At 34.0% G+C, this 19,632-nt stretch overlaps 1 protein-coding gene across 9 annotated transcripts in view; it reads left to right on the forward strand.

The window, feature by feature from the left end:
• Positions 1–19,632, forward strand: part of IMMP2L (inner mitochondrial membrane peptidase subunit 2) — a 929,145-nt gene that overhangs the window by 605,499 nt on the left and 304,014 nt on the right. For all 9 annotated transcript variants that reach the window (XM_017878669.1, XM_017878676.1, XM_017878675.1 and 6 more), the window contains one exon: positions 15,817–15,882. In XM_017878669.1, coding sequence (XP_017734158.1) covers positions 15,817–15,882 — 66 coding nt within the window. The remainder of the gene's footprint in view (positions 1–15,816; positions 15,883–19,632) is intronic.

Here is a 19,632-nt window from a genome sequence, read left to right on the forward strand (position 1 = left end):
AGTCAATAACTTCTTTTAATAACAGAACTCTTCAATTTATTTATATTTCTTTGTAAAAATTATTTACATGGAATCCATTCAGTGTTTTCATTTCAGGATTTATTTGTAGATAATTGCATGACTATAAATAGAATACAAATTATAAGTGGGATGTTTAATGACGATAAGCATTTGGCCCTTAATTGAGGGGAGGTGTGATATTAAGGGGGTTATAATTAACGATCTTTAACCTATGACTTTCTGTTTTGGGAAACTAAGAGATACAGTTAATGGTTCTATCATGTGATTTTTTGAAATTAGATAAGAATTATGTGACTTAAGGAAATTTACAAGCCGCCATTTCCACACTAGACTTGAATTGCAAAGATCCTACTTACAAAAAATACCTTTATCCATTTGTGGTAGTTGAAACTAGATTATTTAATTTATGATAATCAAGAAAACCTTAAGCTATAAGAAAAAATAAATATGTGGTTGATATATACTGTTGATGTCTTTTCAAATATACATTACTGGTCACAAAGTATACTTGTATAGTCACAGTGGAGTCTTTTTAGGTAGTTCATGAACCCCATTGTGTTAGCTCCTTCATAATGCCTACCAATTTGCTTCATTTGTGACCTAGTATGACTACCTCCAGGGATCAGAGAGTTGTTAGGTCTTCATGCCTATTCAATCCCAGGATTTTCTACTGAGACTGCCAATAAAGGTGCAAATTTTGATGTTCTGTATGTCTTTTTCTCCTTAATATGAGCACTTACTTAACATGGACTCAGCTAAAACTACTTGACTTTGAGTAACTAGTGATCTAGCTAAGGTCAAACTGCTGCCTTAAATAGAGAGTTCTCAATCAATGGAAGCGTCTTCCTAGAGGTGTGTACTTGGATACGTGACCTGATTCAGTTTTATATCTTTGGCTCAATGACGCAGCAGGGCCGAGCTTTTGGACGACAGTAGCTCAAAGGTATCTATGTTGTTTTTGAAAACATGAGAATTATACAGGGAAAATCACTATGTTACCTCAGGTTTTCTAATAGAACCCGAAATAAGATGCATATATTAATAAATCTGCACAGTTAATACCTAACCAGTTGTCATTAGAACATTTAAAATGTCTTTGAAAAGATCTTGTAATGTATGCTTCGCCTTACATGTCCTAATAAAATGCCCTACTGTCAGTTTTTAAATTAATCCCTTCATATGTAGTTTCTTATTCCTCTTTCCAAGAAATGGCAGAATGAAGGATAAGGGAAGGTGCTTATAATTCCAGGTGTTTGAAGACACTTGTCTTGACTCTTCAAAATGAGAAACTGGCAAGTGTTGCTTTTTTGTGTCGGGCATGGCTCTGTGGAGCAAAATAAGGAAGGCAGCAGAAGTGGAAGAGGACCAGATTTGGAGAAAGAAGATCCATTCCCATTGTAAGAGCATGAATAACTTAGAAAAGGTTTCTGTTTAAGTGTGCTGAAAAGATAGATATCTTTCCTCAGTCCTGGAATGAATCAGCCCTCTAATGAATACATTTTTGAAGTATTTCAAAATGTTAAAAAGGAATCACTTCAACTCTCAAACCCTACTTATCACTTCAGTCTTTTTTTTTTTTTTCAAATAAAAAGTGCTAGTTTTTTTTTCTTTAAGTGAAAAGTTAGTGCTAACCACTCAACACATAAATTTTATTTGAAACATTTTGTCATGCTCCAGGAGTATAGTTATAATTATTTCATCAGGCCCACTCTTACTATAAAGTTTTAGCACGGTTTTCCTATATGCTATATAAGGCATGACCAAATTTGTTTAATTTACCCTGTATAAACCTAACTGTAGGCAAGAATTGTTAATTATGCAAATAATATTAACAGTGTGACTATTGCCACACCCAATAATTTTCTGAAAGCCCTAATTTGAGTAACTTGTTGACCATCAGTACTGATAGAATTCTTTAGATAATTGTAATATTCTGTCACTTCTAATAAGCATTGGTCCTACCTGGAAGTTCTCATTCTATTGGGAGTTAAGAATAGGAAAAACTAGTAATGATAGACTATTAATTAAAAAAACAAAAAGATGACAAAATATCATCTGTAATTCTATTTTTTAAAAATGTGTGTGGTTAGAAAACAATAAGAAAATATAAATACTAAAATGCTACTAACCATTATAAATGAATCAAGGGGGATTTGAGAAAAAAATTAGACAGAAATACTAAGAAAATAAAAGTACTAGGAATGTCTTCAGACAAATTTGTAGCATAGCCAGACAACATGGTACACTCTTCCCCAGAGAAAATTAGCATATACTGTGTAAATTCATGTGGATATTCATGTTGTACATATATTCCAGAAAAGTTGTATGTAAAATATATGAAGTTCAAGAAGAACACCTTATGGAACATGGTTGGTTCAAATCATGATTATCTCTAACTGTAATACCAAGTGTCAACCTTAAAATGTTAACAATTAAACCCAAACCTCCTTAATTTTCTATATAGTTCATCCCATAAATAATGTAAATTTCTAATAAGAATTACTAAAAGTATATTTGGTATATTTCTAATATTTTAAAGGTCCACACAAAACAATGAATTGAGCAGGATTTATAGCTTTTTCTATTTTTATTAAAACAGGCTTCGTGTTTTTTGGTATACAACTCTGAAAGGTTTTATGAAAGAATTTTAGAGGTGTCAAAGGGTTAGAAATTAACTGGAGGTTCCCTATTAGGGACTTTATGTTAATCATTAATCTCTTCAACTGGGGTAAATACCTTTTTTCTTTCTCAGATAAAATTCAGAATGTTTAGTGTAGATGATTAACTTATTTTAACAGGATTTATTTTTTAAGCAATTAATTGTCTGATCTTTTATCTCATTTTAAAATGTATTGTGGATACACAGCCTTTTGAAGGTGAAAATAATTTTAAAATGTCACCATCAGTTTTTCTTTCCTGTTACTTACCTGTTTCTTTGTATTGATTTTTCTTTAAGTGAAACCACATTGCAAATAGTAATGGGCACCACAAGGAATTACAATGTATTATTGTGATTAATAGATGGATAGATTCCCAATCATAGTCCTGGTCTCAGTCCCAACAATCCAATTTATGCCTTTTTGAGAAATATTCATTTGTTTATGGCATACCTTTCTTATTGTAAAATATAGCAAAATTGTTTCACGCTTTTAAAATATTAACATAATTAAGTCAGAGTTAAAGTATTCGGAATAAAAGACTTCAAATATACTAACAAGTGGCACGGTCCATCATCCTAAAAGAAAACACTGAAATAGTGAATATGAGACTAAAAGTGGACTAATATTGTTATTTTTCAGCTTTCTAGTGCCTTATTCTGAATACCTGTTATGCCTCAGACTTTTTAAAATTGTGCTTGCTTTCAAGGAAATTCTGTGAATTATTTGTGGAATTTCCTGGGCATTTTAAATAAAATATTATTGCTTTCATTTTGTTACCTAGTTTTACGTGAGGAGCAATTAAAATACACAACAGATGAAACAATTAGATTTCCTTTACTTTCCACACAAAATTGGTTTATGGAACTTTCACATTTTACTGGAACAATTAAATTTCCCAGTATGAATACATTTAGCTATGAATTTAACAGCTCGTAAACTAATGCAAAAAGTTGTTAAATTACTGGGCCTAAAAGTGGCTTAATCTATCTGTACTATCTTTAACTATTTAAATATTCTTATGAAGAAGGTTCTAAGGAAGAAAGCAAGGTAGAAGGAAAAAGAAAGGAAAGGGAAAGAGGAAGAGAAGGAAAAAGAGAGAGAGAGAAAGAAAGGAAGGGAAGGAAGGAGGGAAAGAGAAAAGTCATTTGGCATTTATTTGAAAGTAGAGTCAAGCTTGCTATTTGGTGGCAGAATTGCTAACTGGATGTAATAAACCACAACACAGACTTCACAGAAATGTTATGTAGTCATCTTAGTAGCGAGAAGTTCATTTTGTGGTTTTAGTTTGAGACTATAGCTGCTTTCCTACTTAAAGTAGGAATTGGACCCATGGAACCTTAACCCATGGTTAAGGTGATAAAGCAATTGAGCCTTTCAACACTTAAAGAAAGGTGGAGGTGAAATGAAATAGCCATTCAAAACAGCAAATAATTAATTGAGTCTCTTTGTTAACAGGCAGGAGGTCAAGTATACACAGCCACAGCCATGATACAGTCTGCATTCTAACAGCTGAGTCTTTGACTTGAAAGTGACTAGACTGAAATTTTGGGAACTATTTCAAATGAGATATTAATTTAGAAGGTTAGTAAAATAGCTTGAAAGAGACTGTAAGAGATTCAAATGGTCATTTACCATACCTTTTGTCTTATTATCTCTATAGAGTTATGATTTTGACTTTCCTTTCTTTTCCTTTTATTATTTAAACTCATGTTATATATCTGTTTTTAAACTATAACTAAGAATTATACGGTAGGATAATGTTCATGTTATTAGATCAGTGTAACTATGAATAGATAGGCTCATATATATTAAAAGTTAACAAAAATGAAATAGGATGCTTCTGGAAACATTTGAATTATCTACATATTTATCATAGGACTTCACTGGACATTGCATTTACATTTTTAAAGACTGGAATTATAAGGACTTAAGGAATTATAATTGTAAAAGATGAGATGTTTACAAAATTTTTCTCCTGTGTGTAACATAAAACAAGATAGCAGTAAATAATTGTGTTTAAAATAGAAGGCCAAAAGCAAACTTGCATATTTTCTAATTGACAAATAATATCTGAGAAGAAGTGTCCAAAATACACAGAGGGTGGTGCTGAATAAAATCTTTGGGAGGAAGAATAGGAAAAGACCTGGAACATTTCTTGGATGGGGATGTAAAGAATTAGAGGAAGACATCTGAGTGCCAGTGAACAGCCTGGAGGGATGGGCATTGTGCTGGAAAAAGCACGGCAAACAGATGGCAGCGGTGAGAAAGAACTGATAAAGGGTGGGAGAGACATAGTATGCATCAGTAAGGCTTTGGGGCTCTATATTTTAAAACGAAACTGAATCAGAGGATTTTGTGAGAAGTATTTACTTGATTTCATATCTTTTTCAGAAAGGCATTTTATTTGAGGTAATACGGTTAGACTATTTAAAAGTTTTAAATGGAATTTAACACTGTTACATAAATCAAAATATCTATCCATGTGGTCATTCCAAAGTATGGTGCTCTTGCCTACAAACCCACTCTAATGCGGATTAGATCCCACATATTTCATACTGGAGCTCTTTCTTAATCACTGATGTTTGTGCCCATGTCTCTTGGCAAAGCTCCCATGTTAGAGTGAAACGAAATTCCTGAGTTTGTGCCATTCAGATGAAGAATGGTGGGTGGTGAGCATATGTTTCTGAGAAGTTACTTTTATTTAAATCAAAGCCTCCTTCTTACATTTAACCCAAAGGCATTTAAGACCAGTTAAAGATTAATTCCATTAATTCTACTTGGCCTTATTTTACTCAATTGTAGAGGTATTTGAGGACTATTAATTGTTCTTATACCTGTGTCTGGGAGAGACTTATTAAGCTTCAGCTGTGGGAACCACATAGCTATCAGGACCCATTTAAATTTCATCCACACATGAAGATGAGGGTTTGGTCCCATTTTGACTTAATAATCTCTCCCACTCTTTCTTTGAAGAAAGCTGTTGGTCATGTTTGAGCTGTGGAATGATGGGTTCAGAGTCGGTGAAATGTACAACTCACAAGGAGCATCAATATGACAGCGGTAGAGATTAGAGTCCATTTTGTGTGTGTACAGAATTAGGGGACCGATGCTCTGAAAAGCAGGCGAGCCTTCTCACATTAATCAATGTCTTTCAACCTAGAATCAAAGCAGCTTCCTGCAAGGAACAACACATATGGGCAGACATGGTCTGTTTCCATTTTAAACAGGTACCTAATTATTCGGAGTAAGATTTTATGAACTAGAAAAAAAGTGGCTACAGGATGTGTGTGCTAAAGAATAATAGAAAAAGGTAAATCTTCGGAGAAATTGCAGCCTCAACATACTCAGTGTTTTTATGAAGAACACATGCCTCAATAAATTTTATAGTTATTGCTGACTGTGTACACTCAACTAAAAATAGCAGGTCAGAATCTTTAGCTTCTTGAAAGGATGCATTACAGGTTGAGATATGGTTGTGATTTTTGGAAAGTGATTTCTTTGGTGTTCTATGTGTAGAACATGGGCAACTAGGAATTCTTCCCCAGATTTATTAAGATATGACTGACAAATAAAAATTGTATGTATTTACAGTATAAAATGTGATTTGACATATGCACACCTTGTGAGATGATTAAATCTAGCTAATTAACATAGCCATGTCCTCATATATTTATCTTTTTGTGTGTGTATGGTGAGAACATTGAAGATCTACTTTCTTAGCAATTTTCAAGTACATAATACATTATTATTGACTAGAGTCACCACACTGTACAATAGATCTATCCTTTGACCAGCCACTCCCCATTTCTGTCCCCAACCTCCACCAACAATCTCTGGCAACCATCATTCTATTCTATTGACTGGGAATATTTTGACCTCTGCATTTTCTTACAAACATTAAAAGTTTTTCAGGCTAACCTAACAAGGGAAAGGACAAACATAGGAAGAGTGAAAAACAGCATTATAACCAAACTTTCCCTCATTGTGAGGCGTCTGTTAAATGAGTAGAATCCTAACATAGCAACTTTGAAGATCTGTCTTCTCCAAGTCAGTGCTTCTGTGCTCTCTTTGTGGAATCCATAGGCAGCACTCTCTCTTCTTACTCACCTGGCTGTGTTTTTCTGTCTACTCACTGCTCTGTACCTCTCTGGCTTGGTTTACCCTAATGAGGTAACTTCTGTTCGTCCTTGGAAATAAATCTCCCCTTTTTTTCTTCTATTGTTGCCAAAGTTCCCTTACGATCTCTCACAGTCTTTTTTCACCCCTGACCTAAATGTTGCCTTTCTTAACTTGCCTCCTTTCTCCAAAAGACACTTATTCTCAGCTACCAAAAATCCTTTCCAAATTAAGCCTTTTCTCTAGCCCTTTCCCCCTCTCTATAGCTCCATGTAATTTATCCAGCAGAAAGGAAAAAGGTAATACTGGAAGACCTAGAAACATATGCATAACATTAAGAATAGGAGTTAGACATTTAATTTAATTTTAGTATTATTTAACTTAAAGCATTGACAAACTATCATAGTACAAGTTATTACAATATAAATAGCAGAAAATGAAATAAATAGAAAAATTTTCTGATAATATAGCAACTGGAGCTAGCTGAATAAGTGGCTGTCAAGCTGAGCAAATACATGATAATGCTGTTTTTAGAGGTGGTCAGTTGAGTTGATTTTGTAAAATCCCAAGCATCATGTGTTTTTTTTCTGGAAACAATTTGCTAATACTATTACAGTCTACAATTGGGGGCATAAAGTTGACCTTTTCAAAGGAGTAAATTGTACGTTGTTACTGGTGCCTGAGAGCTCTTCTGCAAAACAATAGCATTGTATTTCAAGAATTAATAAGTTCAACAAGGTTAGAACAGAAATGTGTCAGGATACTTCATATTCTACTTGTGTTCTAACCTCCACACTGTCAACATTCTCCAGGAGAGTGAGCATTTTTGAGAAATTAGAATAGTATCATTGATTATGTGGCATCTCACCTCTTCCCACACGTACACCTAACTCAGTTTTACTAGGAAATTTTGAATCCAGTAGCACAGTTTAAACATTAATAATGCATATCTCAATTGTCACTAGAAAGCATATTAATCAAAAGATATATGCAATAGAGTAAAGACAATGGAATGGATACAAATTTTCAGGCCATAAAATCAGGTATGCAAAATATATAACTTTATTTTGCCATTGCTGATTTTAAGTGTCCTATTGCAAGCAAGTCTGAAGTGTCCTATTGCAAACAATGCTTTTCAATTCAGAGTAAACGTAAGAGCTTTCTGAGGCAATTCAAGACAAATTAAGTCTGTTTATAGTTCTTCATCTTGTCAGAACAACATCTAAGCTCCAGAAATTTATAGTGTGATGGCATCAGGGGAGGGACCCTGCACCTTGATGGACACCTTTCCTTGCTGGCATCCATGGGATGGCATGTCAGCCTGTCTGGTTCTCGGCTGTAAAGGTTCCTTTACTTACAATCCCCAGTGCTGGCAACCACTGAAGTGTCTCCATTCACATCTGTGTCTTTCCTGTCCCTGAAAAAGTATCATAGGGTAACCATAAAATGCTCTAGGTAAAATGCTCAAGACTAGCTTTGTGCTCACTTTCTTCACTTTTACCAAGATGCTTTCTACCCTAAGCTAGGCATCTCATACCCTACAATATCACCAACATCATGGGAAACTGGCGAGTAAGCTGTGTTGGGCACAAGCTGACCCTTCTGCCATTCTTCCAATAATATTCTCCAGGTGGCTACAGGTACTTCTAATATTTTGCATGGACAATGACTTAAAGATCCTAACCTCAGTCCTTGTAGACTAGTATTCATTCTGCAATTCAGTTGGTTTGCCTTCTCTGTGTCATATTGATGGCAATGGATATGGTCTGATGTAGAAAATACAAATAGCTTGCTCTTTCAGGGTGTTTTGTGGTATGAATATCCTTCAAACCTACCAAAAATGTGTGATACTATTTCCCAACCTGACGGAAACCAAACGTCTAAAGCTGGTTAGCTTAACTGAAGTGTCAGGGTTGTGAGTCTAGATTGATGGATGTATTCCTTTGAAGAGCAGTTAATTTTGTTTGATTCCATGACCTTAAGGGGTATTCCATGCAAAGCCATACTCAGTGAGATAGTTTGGATAGGGGGTTAAAACCTAGCTTGACTAAGGGGGAAGAATGTTTCTGAGTGCATGTCCATCTTTGGGAACAGAACGGTGGTGCTTCTATATGAAGGTCTGCATTTGGGAATCTGTATTGAAAGAATAGTCAGTATGTAAATTTATGTTAGCATTCATGTCCTTCATTTCCACAGATATGTTCTACTTTAAGCATATTCAATATATTAAAATCAAGGTTTACAAAATAGGGAATATAATTTTCATGACCAGAAGTTTCTTTATAGATCAAAATTCCTTTAAAAGCCATAACTCCATATTACACAGTAGAATACATGGGCGCGCACACACACACACACATTTTACATATGTGCTATATATTGTTTCTGTGCTGTATATATTCATTTACATATAAATTATTCTATACAGCGAGGTAAATTGTAATTATATTAAATACCTGAAGATTGCACGATCTGTGTTTTGAAATGCTTTAGTTAACAAACATTGTTGGAAATTAATTTATTGTTATGATTATACTAAATTCCTTAAATTTTCATAGTTAAATGAAGGCATTTGTTTTCAGGATCAAAATACTCAATTACACAGCTCTTTTCAATTATAGAAGTTAGAGTCATAAATACAAATTTAATTGATTTTACATAATCAAGGCTGATTCACTAATAAGACCAGTTGTCACTATTTGCTTATTAAATTTTCCTAATCACATTTGGTGAAAGTGAAATAACTCTTACATTTAACCAAGAACACTTTTATCAATGAACAACAGTTCAATTCTTTAAAGTTCATTCTTGTTTTGTTTCATCAGTACTGTTAAAATACATTTTCCTGCGTAAGGAATCGGTAGAAGATAAATCTGAAACATAAAGGTGATGTTTCTGCTGCTGCATTCCTAGGTCACTAGAAACCCAACTGGAATCTCTCCAGTGTCCTGAAAGATTCTATTGCTGCTTAGCAGCCTGAGTCAGGTAGGGTATGCTCTGAGAGAATGGCCAATGTAGATAAACCATCCTTTCTTATTCCATCCCCACCCCACAAAACGAGACTGTGTAAGTCACATAGCTTGAAATTTGACTCTATTTTTATTAAAGTTTTCTATACACATAAAAATCTTCTTCCCCTGCCTGAGGGTTCCCTTCCCACGATCTTTCCTTCCCCTTCTAGAAAGTAAGACAAATTCGAAACATTAACATGGGTTCTTGCCACCTCATCTGTACGTCATTTTGCCAGTAATGAGGCTCTTGGTTGGGAGCATTCTCTGGGATATCAGGGTAAAAGTGATTGTTAGGAATTGTATATACATATATCATTTTCTGAAACTACATCTGAAGTTATAAGCTCTGTGCTTGAGAGGATTTCATGAATCCAAAGAACAACTAAAGTCTATAGTTTCTATTTTTAATTTTAGAAGATTTACATGATACAAAGAGAAGTCAACAAGGGGATAAAGGTAGCTGAAATACTACTGACTTACATAAAAATTTTGAGAGTACTAACTAATGAAACTGTATGGAATTTTAAAATGAATCATTAAAATGGGGCAATATGTACAAAGTTCACACTACTGATAGTGAAGCAAGTTTACAGAATCCAAAACTAAAATTATTCATTTCTATCTTGATTTTACAGATAATACCTACCTAATTTAAAATAAACCTGTGCTTTTCAATATGGATTCAGTTATATTTAGTTTTGGTGTTTCTTTAGCTAATTATGTAATAAAATTTGACCAAACCTTTACAATGCTTTTCTTGTTCTCCAATGCAACAGAACCTGAAAATTATTTTATTAGAGGGTTTAAAAAATAGTCTATCCATGTAAGTCTTCAAAAAGGATTGGAACTCTTGTCTTAGACCCAGTTAATTGATCTCCTTTATGAATTTATTATAGGAAGGGATGTCTAAAATTTACTGAGTACCTACAATATGCTAGAATTCCTGCTAGAGCTTTTATGCGTTTTCTCTCACTATTTATATGATGCTCTAGCTAGGAAAATTTTTCAAGATTTCTAGACTCATGCCCTTAGGTACTACACGTTTGTGAAACAACCTGGCGGGACTGGCAAATCATCTGCTTCTCAGTTCCAATGGACTTTTTTTGGAGACAGGGTCTCACTCTGTTGCTCAAGCTGGAGTGCATTGGTGTCAACATGGCTCACTGCAGCCTCCACTCTCTGGACTCAAACAATCCACCTAACTCAGCCTCCTCAGTAACTGGGACTACAGACGCATGTCAGCATGCCTGGGTAATTTTGTATTTTTTGCAGAGACAGGGTTTCACCATGTTGCCCAAGGCTGGTCTCAAACTTCTTGGCTCAAGCCATCCATCCTCCTTATTCTTCCAAACTGCTGGGATTACAGGCATGTGCCACTGCACCCAGCCTCCAGTGGACTTTTCTCATGCAAGAATGTGCTACTTGGGTTGCCAGATCTACCTATTTTTTTCAAGAGAAATAAATTTATATGACGTCTCCTATTTGCTTAGCTAGCTCAAGATTTTTTTTTAAATGCATGAATCAAATAAAATATTTCTATAAGCCAGATTTGATGGTCTGACTACTGGTTTAGGATTTCTGATCTAATCTTATCTTCCTGAAAATGAGACCCAGATAGGTTATGTAGCTTGCCTAGAGGGAGCAGTTCACTTACAGCAGAGAGAACTAGTAACAGCAAGACTGTGTTTCCATTTTTCTCCAGTCCATGGATTTGCAGGGCACAGGAGGACCATCACATGGTCACCAAGTGGAAAATGTGGGTAATAGAGAATGAGAAAGATTAAAAGTAGCAGAGGAAGAGCTAGATATACTCCAAAGCCTTTTAGTTCTAGCCACTGTGGAAACCACGCTAAACTCTGGCAACATTTTTCAAATGTAACAGGGAAAGGAAGTGATAAGGTATCATTTGATAATACTTTTTATCATTGTGTTGAGTGGACTTTTCATTCTACTTATTTTCATGATAAAAGAATAGAAAAACATACACTTTTAAAATTATAATGATGTAAAGTTATGTGGCTTAATGCATACTTTGTCCTTTAGGATAGTGAAAAACATCCTCTTGTAATAGGAGGCATCCCTAGAATATTAGTTTTTCCTTTCATCTCAATCATAAAGCATTAGATTTAGACCTCACTGGGATATATGCAATGCAAATAGTGTCCAGTACCTGGGGGTATTTTTAAGGGGTCAGTGATTGCATTAGATTGTGGCTAAGGTTACTTCTAATTCTGTGATAATCTGGGCCAATTCTGAACCGTATGAATATAAAAATCTACCCAAGTCACAGAGGGAGGTTTTACAATTTTATCATAAATGGGAGAAGAGAATGCTTAGACCCAGGGTTAAGGTATCTGTGTGACACCAGGATCAGGGTGGGGGTGGTCAGGAAAAGAGAAGGTGGGACATATGCTAATCTCTCCATCCCCACAATACAAGAGGGGTCTCTTGAGTATGCCAAAGTAGCTTTCAAGTGCTCCCAACAGGGTGAAAATCATAACCTTTTGGGAACATAAAAGAACACAAAATTAGTGAGAGAGACTGGAAATTTTATTATATCTACATTAGACCCCACTCCTTGACCTGCAACCATTCTGGTTAGAGACATTCTCTGCCATACCACACAGAGCTGCTAAGACTCATGCAGTAAAGAAACAATTGTAGGCTCCTCGTCCAAGTCTCTGGAGAAATCTTGCCCAATGGAATCATAAGCATAAAACAGAATGTTTAAAATCCACATCCCAGAAATAAATATTGTAAAACATTGCTTATTATGAAAACACTAAACTTACAAATTTAAATGTAAATTTTAGCATTTATTGGGGAGCATACATTGTATTCCTCAAGTAAAGCATAATGCTTCACTTGTTATTCTTCACATTTTCTAGGAGATAGGCAAGTGGCCAAGAAAATTAAGACACAGAGAAGTTTAATAAGTTTCAGGATGTGAATCTGTAATAACTTTCTGACCACTTCTACTTACATCAAAGTAATGCATTCAACAGCCTAATGATTACAATATAGATATAGATTTTAAGCAGTAATGGAATTAATGTTAATAATAGCTTTTTTCATTTTGAAATTATTTGATTAGATTCATGAGTTTAATATTACATTAAAATTTATAGACATATTTGAAGTAGTAATTCGTAAGACTTTAATTATATAGATAGCTCCCTTTGCATACTCTATTTTGCCTCATGATCTTAAAATATAGATTATTTTAAAATATAGAATACCTTTCAAGAATCTCAAAAGCTTAAACATTGTTGGCATAAAATATTTTTTACGCTGATACGGGTTGCTTTTTATATTATTTCATTAATGCTAATCTCACCTCAATATTAGGCAGTAAATTTGATAATTAGTTCAGGTCTTATCCCCTATCTTGGAGCATTTCTTCTTGGGTAATGTCATATAACACAAATAGTTGTCATCCACTAAAGGATATCCCAATAATCTGGACCAAAAATCTGGGTATGAAAGCTTTTATCCACACAGAACTTTTCCTTTTCCTTTTGTTTTAGAATCTTCTTGATCAGTTCCCAGTAAAAATGAATGCATATTTCTCTTTCTGCTATTACAGATGTGAAGTCATGCCACAAAAAATATTTTCTAACATACAATTTCAATCCATACATTCTGTTGATAGTTCCATATCACTAAATATTCTTCTCTAACATTATTTTTAATGACTGTAAAGTATTTTATTATGTGAGTGGACTATAGTTTATTTAACCTGTCTGCTCTTGTTGAATTTTTCTCTTTTTTAAAGTAGACAGTAATGCTTTAACTATCCATGTAGCCAAAATTTTGCATACATTCATAATCATCTCGTTAGGGTAAATTTCCAGAAGTATCATTATTATGTTTAAAAGAATATAAAATCTTGATATTGTCTTATAGAAAGGCATGTTATGTGACCAAATAGTTTATATGTAGAATATCAATGTCCCTAATCCCCCAACAACAATTTATTTTTATTAGTAGTAATATATCTTTGTCAACATAGTAAGGAAGTGTTTTAATATCCCATTATTATAATATGCAATTATTTGATGACCACTGAGGCTGAATAATATTTTATGCTTTCCTAGTTTTTAAAATAGGAGACATGGGAGGGGCACTTGTCTAAAAGGTCTATAAGTAACCCTGCAGAGAGTACCTTAATTTCATTAGCTTGAATGTGCACATAACCCTCACTTCAGCTGTACATTAATGACATAAACGTTGTAGAAACATAATATTTACTTGATTTAATAAAGGGACGAGGCCAATCAAAACCCTGATCAAATTTCATTTTAAAATAAAAAAATTAAGTTAGTGAAAAACTGTGAAACTAATTGTTACATATAAATGCAACTAGCTTACATGATTTCATGTTCTCTGCAAGACATTGTGAAATATAAATCTTATTGAAAGTGCACATTTCCTTTGATGAAATGTACAGTTTGAATATATTTGATCTTTTCAGCTTTTGTGCATTTACATTCCTTTTAAAAGTACTTCAATTCAAAATGTGACTTGAATTTAAAATATTTTTATCTATGCGTGATTTTGAAACACATATTAAATGATCATTTATGTGATATATAAGATGTTTCTTGAACTGGGTCTGTTAAAAGCCTTAAAATGTTATTGGCAGGAAATTGACCATATTAAGATAGAGTTACCCATTGCTGCATGACTAATTACCCCAATGTCTAGCATCTTAAAACAACAGACGTTTGTTATATCACATATTTTCTGAGGGTGAGGAAACCAGAAGCATCTTAGCTGTGTGGTCCTGACTCAGGGTCTCTCACAAATTTGCAGTCAAGCTGTTGACCAGAGCCACAGTCTCTGAAGACTTGACTGAAGTAACTGCTTTGAAGCTCACTAATGTGACTGTTAGCCGACCTTCCTTCTTCACCACATGAGTCTCTCCTTAGGCTGCTCAGGACAGACCAGACTTCTAGAGTGATCCATGAAAGAGACTTGAGAGGAAAAAATAGAAAGAGGAAGGAAGGAGGGGAGAGGGAGAAGGAGAGAAAGAGGGAGAGCCTGTAAGTCTGTTTTATAACATAATCTCAAAAGTGATGCACCATCAGTTTTACCATAAACTATTGACCTCATAGATGAATCCTATCACAGTGTGGAAAGGAAGTGCATAGGGTATATATACCAGGAGAGGCAGAGATTTATTTGGAGTAAATAGTATTACTGTAAGTGAAAATTTACCATAATCAAGTAGCTTGAAATAAATGATGTCTGTATTAAGTATATCAAAACCTGTCTGTTTATTTTAATTGTCAGTAGCCCTGTTTTAGCACTCTGAATTCCATAATCATCAAATGGCTAAACCCAAATGTAGTTTCAAAGAGTTCTCTAATTCTTTATCTTTTAAAGAAAATGCCTCGCATCTTCAGTATTTTTATGGGATTTAAATAAAACTCCTTTCTTAATTTTAAATGCAATTTTAAAAAAACTAAAGTATGTTATCGTTATAAAGAAATATGTAAGCATTTTCTTATGTACTAATCCTCTTTCCTCTAAGTACTTGTGTTAGTCAGTTCTCACACTGCTATAAAGATACTACCTGAGACTGGATAATTTATAAAAAAAAGAGGTTTAATTGACTTAGTTCCACATGGCTGCGAAGGCCTCAGAAAACTTGCAATCATAGCGAAAGAATATGGGGAAGTGAGGCACATCTTCTCATGACGGCAGGAGAGAGAGCGAGCAAAGCGAAGCGAAAGTGCCACACTCATACACCATTGAGGGAAACCAATCCCATAATCCAGTCACCTCCCACCAGGTCCCCTCCCTCTACACATGGGGATTACCATTCAAAATTAGACTTAGGTGGGGACACAGAGCCAAACCCTAAGTGAGACGGATGTCATGTCATGGAGTGCAATGGAATCTGTAAAGACTTTAATATAGCCTATTTTGTTGTAGAATTTCTTTTCATCTTCCTAAAACAACATAGACGTAACTGATTATATAACATTATCTTCTTGTTCTAGGTCACCTAAAAACCCAGAACAGAAGATCATTAAGAGAGTGATTGCTCTTGAAGGCGATATTGTCAGGTAAGTATTTACCATTGTTTCTGAGTTCAAATTTTAAATATCTAGAGTTCTGTTATCTACATGACTTGGGAAATACATCTGAAGTCAAAGAGGACCAAAGTTTTGGAGACATTCCAAATGAGCTGGTACATCTTTAGTGAGCATCATTAACCTTTCAGGTTGTAAGGAATACATAAACTTACCGATCATATTGTTATTCTTTAATTGTGAAGTATAGGATAAATATTAATTTAAATTAACAGTATATTCTAAAATGATCATTAAATCATTATTGATCAGATATTAAAATTAGCATGACTATTTTAAGATTATGATGTTAAGATTCATTTTAAAAAATTCAAGAACATTTAATTATTTTAGAAGCAAATGCAGAAACTAAGAGGACTCTTTTGTACTCATAGAGATGGGAGAAAACTGAAAAGGATATGAAACAGAAACTTCTGAATCAGTGACAAGAATGAAAGCTTTAGATGATAAGATTGTAACAATCAAGTGTACTAAAGCAACCTTTAGTATTGTTGCATTTATTGTACTTGCTGATAAATCAAGAAAAATTGTTGACATTCAGCAAGTAAATACTGTGTGGCATGATATGTCTCATTATGATCGTTTTCTTTAAACAAGTTGTAGCCAGGCCTATACAATGTGGTAACCAAAATGCTTTGAGTACTACATTCAGGAAGTTCTCTGACCCTGTTTTCTTAAAAAAAAACTTGATCCTAAAGTATTTGTATTAATAATAGTATGTTTTAATTAATCTCACTACAATGAACCTCAATCAGTTTTAGAGCAGATTTTAGGCCAGCACTTCTCACAGCATGGCCAGAGGATCCCAGGGGATCCCCAAGACCCTTTGGGGGTCTATGAGATTAAAACTACTTTCCTAATAATACTAAAGTGTTACTTGCCTTTTTTCACTCTCATTCTCTTGTGAGTGTACGGTGGAGTTTTCCAGATGCGTAATATTGGAATTGATTGAATGCAGGAGCAGATATGAGAATTCAGCTTTTTTCTATTAAGCCAGAAACTAAAATATTTGCAAAATATTTTAAAAAATCATTATTTTACTATTTATTGTTTGCTTTTGGAAAAGAACTGTAATTTTATTTAAATTCTATTCTTTTGTTAACATAAGGGTTTATTATTGGTATTTTAAATTGAATCAGTAAATGAAATTTTAAAACAATTTTCTATTTTAATTTCTAATGTGGTAATTACTGGTAAATAGTAGTCACATAAATAAAAGTGTTTTGAGATTCTCAATTATTTTCTAAAATGTGAAGGAGTCCTGATACCAAACAATTTGAGAACTTATTGATGTAGAAATTCATAGCAACAATTTCCACGTCAGGACTGAGTGCTCATTAGTAGCCTACATGATATCAATGAAGCTCTTTTAAAAATTTATTGAGGTATAATTTATTTACCATACAATTCACCCATTTAAAATATACAGTTCAATGAGTTCTAGTATAAATTTATACAATTGTACAACCCCCACAACAATCTAGTTTTTAACACTTCTCTTACCTGTTACCCTCAAAAGTTCTCTCTTGTCCATTTGCACTAAACTCCTGCTTTAACTCCCAACCCCAGACAGCCACAGGTCTGATTTCAGTCTCTAGAGTTTAGCCTTCTCCAGAAATTTTATTTAAATGGAATTATACAATATACAGTCTTTGGTGTCTGTGCTTTTTTGTTGTTGTTGCTAACAATGATTTTTAGGTTTCTCTATATTGTGCATGTTATTAGAGTTTATTTTTATTCCTGAGTAGAATCTATTTTATATATTTACCACATTTTGTTTATCCATTCACAACTTGATGCATATTAGGATTGTTTCCAGTGTAGGGATATTATGAGTAATTCTATAGGTATTGATATAACATCTGGTTATACCAGATGTTACACCTACTGTATGAACATCTGGGTCTTTCGGTGGAAATATATTCTCATTTCTACTGGGTATACAGTTGGCCCTCTGTATCCATGGGTTCTGCATCCCTGGTTTCAACCAGCTGAAGATGGAAAATATCCAGAGAGAGAAAAAACAAAGGATCGTTGTGTCTGTACTGAAAAAAAAAAAAATACAGACTTTCTTATCATTGTTCCCTGAACAATGTGGTAAAACAAATATTTACATAGTATTTATATTGTGTTAGGAATAAGTAACCTACAGATAATTTAAAGGATATGGGAGCTGTGCATAGTTATATGCAAATACTACATCATTTTATGTAAGAAACTTGAGCATCTGTGGATTTTGGTATTTGTGGGGGGATTTTGGTATCTATATTTGTGGGAACGAATCTCCCACAAATACAGAGGGACAACTGTATCTGTGGGATGCTGAGTGTTATGGTAGGTTCATGTTTAACATTTTAAGAAACTGCCAAACTATTTTAGAAAGTGACTATATCATTTCATGTTCTGCCAGCAATGCATAAGGAATCTAGTTTTTTTACATCCTTGCCAGCACTTGGTATTGTGAATATTTTTTTATTATAGCCATTCTAGTGGGTGAGAAATAGAATCTCATTGTGATTTTGAATTGCATTTCTCTGAAGGCTAGTGATATTGAGTATCTGTTCATGTGCATACTTTCCATTCATGTCTCTTTTTGGGTGAAATAACTATTCAGATTATTTGCACATTTTGTATTGGGTTGTTTATAATTTGAGTTATAAGAGGTTTTTTGATTTTGATTATTTTAATGGAGTGAGCATTTGGGGGAGGATATGTAATGCTATGATTTAGTCAGGGCTAAGTCTATTAGTATAAAATAACTTAGTTATCATTTCTTATAGAATGTATTCATTTCTTATGGAATATATGTTCTAAACTAGAAGAACTTGGTGACTTTTTTTTTTTTTTAAGAGCCTATCCAGCCTTTTGCTTTGTGGCAGAAACTGGGAAGAGCAGTACATATAGAAAGCCATTTGATATACATCACAAATATCCAAAATACACTTTTAGAATTTGAAAAACAGTGTATAGATATGATGCAAATCCCATTCAAAGAATGTCAGCAACCCTTGAAAACATTATCCTAAGCGAAGGAAGCCAGTCACAGAAGACCACACATGTATGATTCCATTTATATGAAAGGTCCAGAATAGGCAGATTTCTAGAAACAGAAATAGATTAGTGATTCCCAGAGGCATGGAAGAGGGGGAGTGAGAGTTACTGCTAATGAGTGTAAGGTTTTATTGTTTTGGGGAGTATGAAAATGTCCTAAAATTAGAGTGTGGTGATGATTACACAACTCTATGAATATACTATACTAAAAACATTGAGTTGTACATTTTAAATGTATAAATTCTATGTTATATGAATTGTATCTTAATAAAGCTATTTTTAAAACCCAAAAGAATGTGGCACCAAAGCAGGCAAAAATTTCATCTACATAAAGCAATCTAACAGGATTAGGAATACCAAGGGATCCATTTTATATTATAATCCAAAGACAACACAGCTTTTAACTCAGGGTCATTATTGGTCACTAGCTGAACAGTCAACAATGTGAAACTGCAAAGCTTAATCAGACATAAAAAGCTTTGTGTAATCAGAAATCCTACAACAGACCTTTCTGAGGAAAAAGTACAAGTTGCTTTCCTCAGCACATGTAAATATTGGGTTTACAGCAGAACCAGAGCCAGAGCAAGGGTTAGTGATGCAAGGCTGGGAGTCGAGGGAACAGGAGTTGGATAATGTAAAAGGTCTACACCCTCTCTTTCCACTGCTGCAGTC

The sequence above is a fragment of the Rhinopithecus bieti genome, unplaced genomic scaffold, assembly GCF_001698545.2.
Source record: "Rhinopithecus bieti isolate Rb0 unplaced genomic scaffold, ASM169854v2 scaffold_10712, whole genome shotgun sequence".
NCBI lineage: Eukaryota > Metazoa > Chordata > Mammalia > Primates > Cercopithecidae > Rhinopithecus > Rhinopithecus bieti.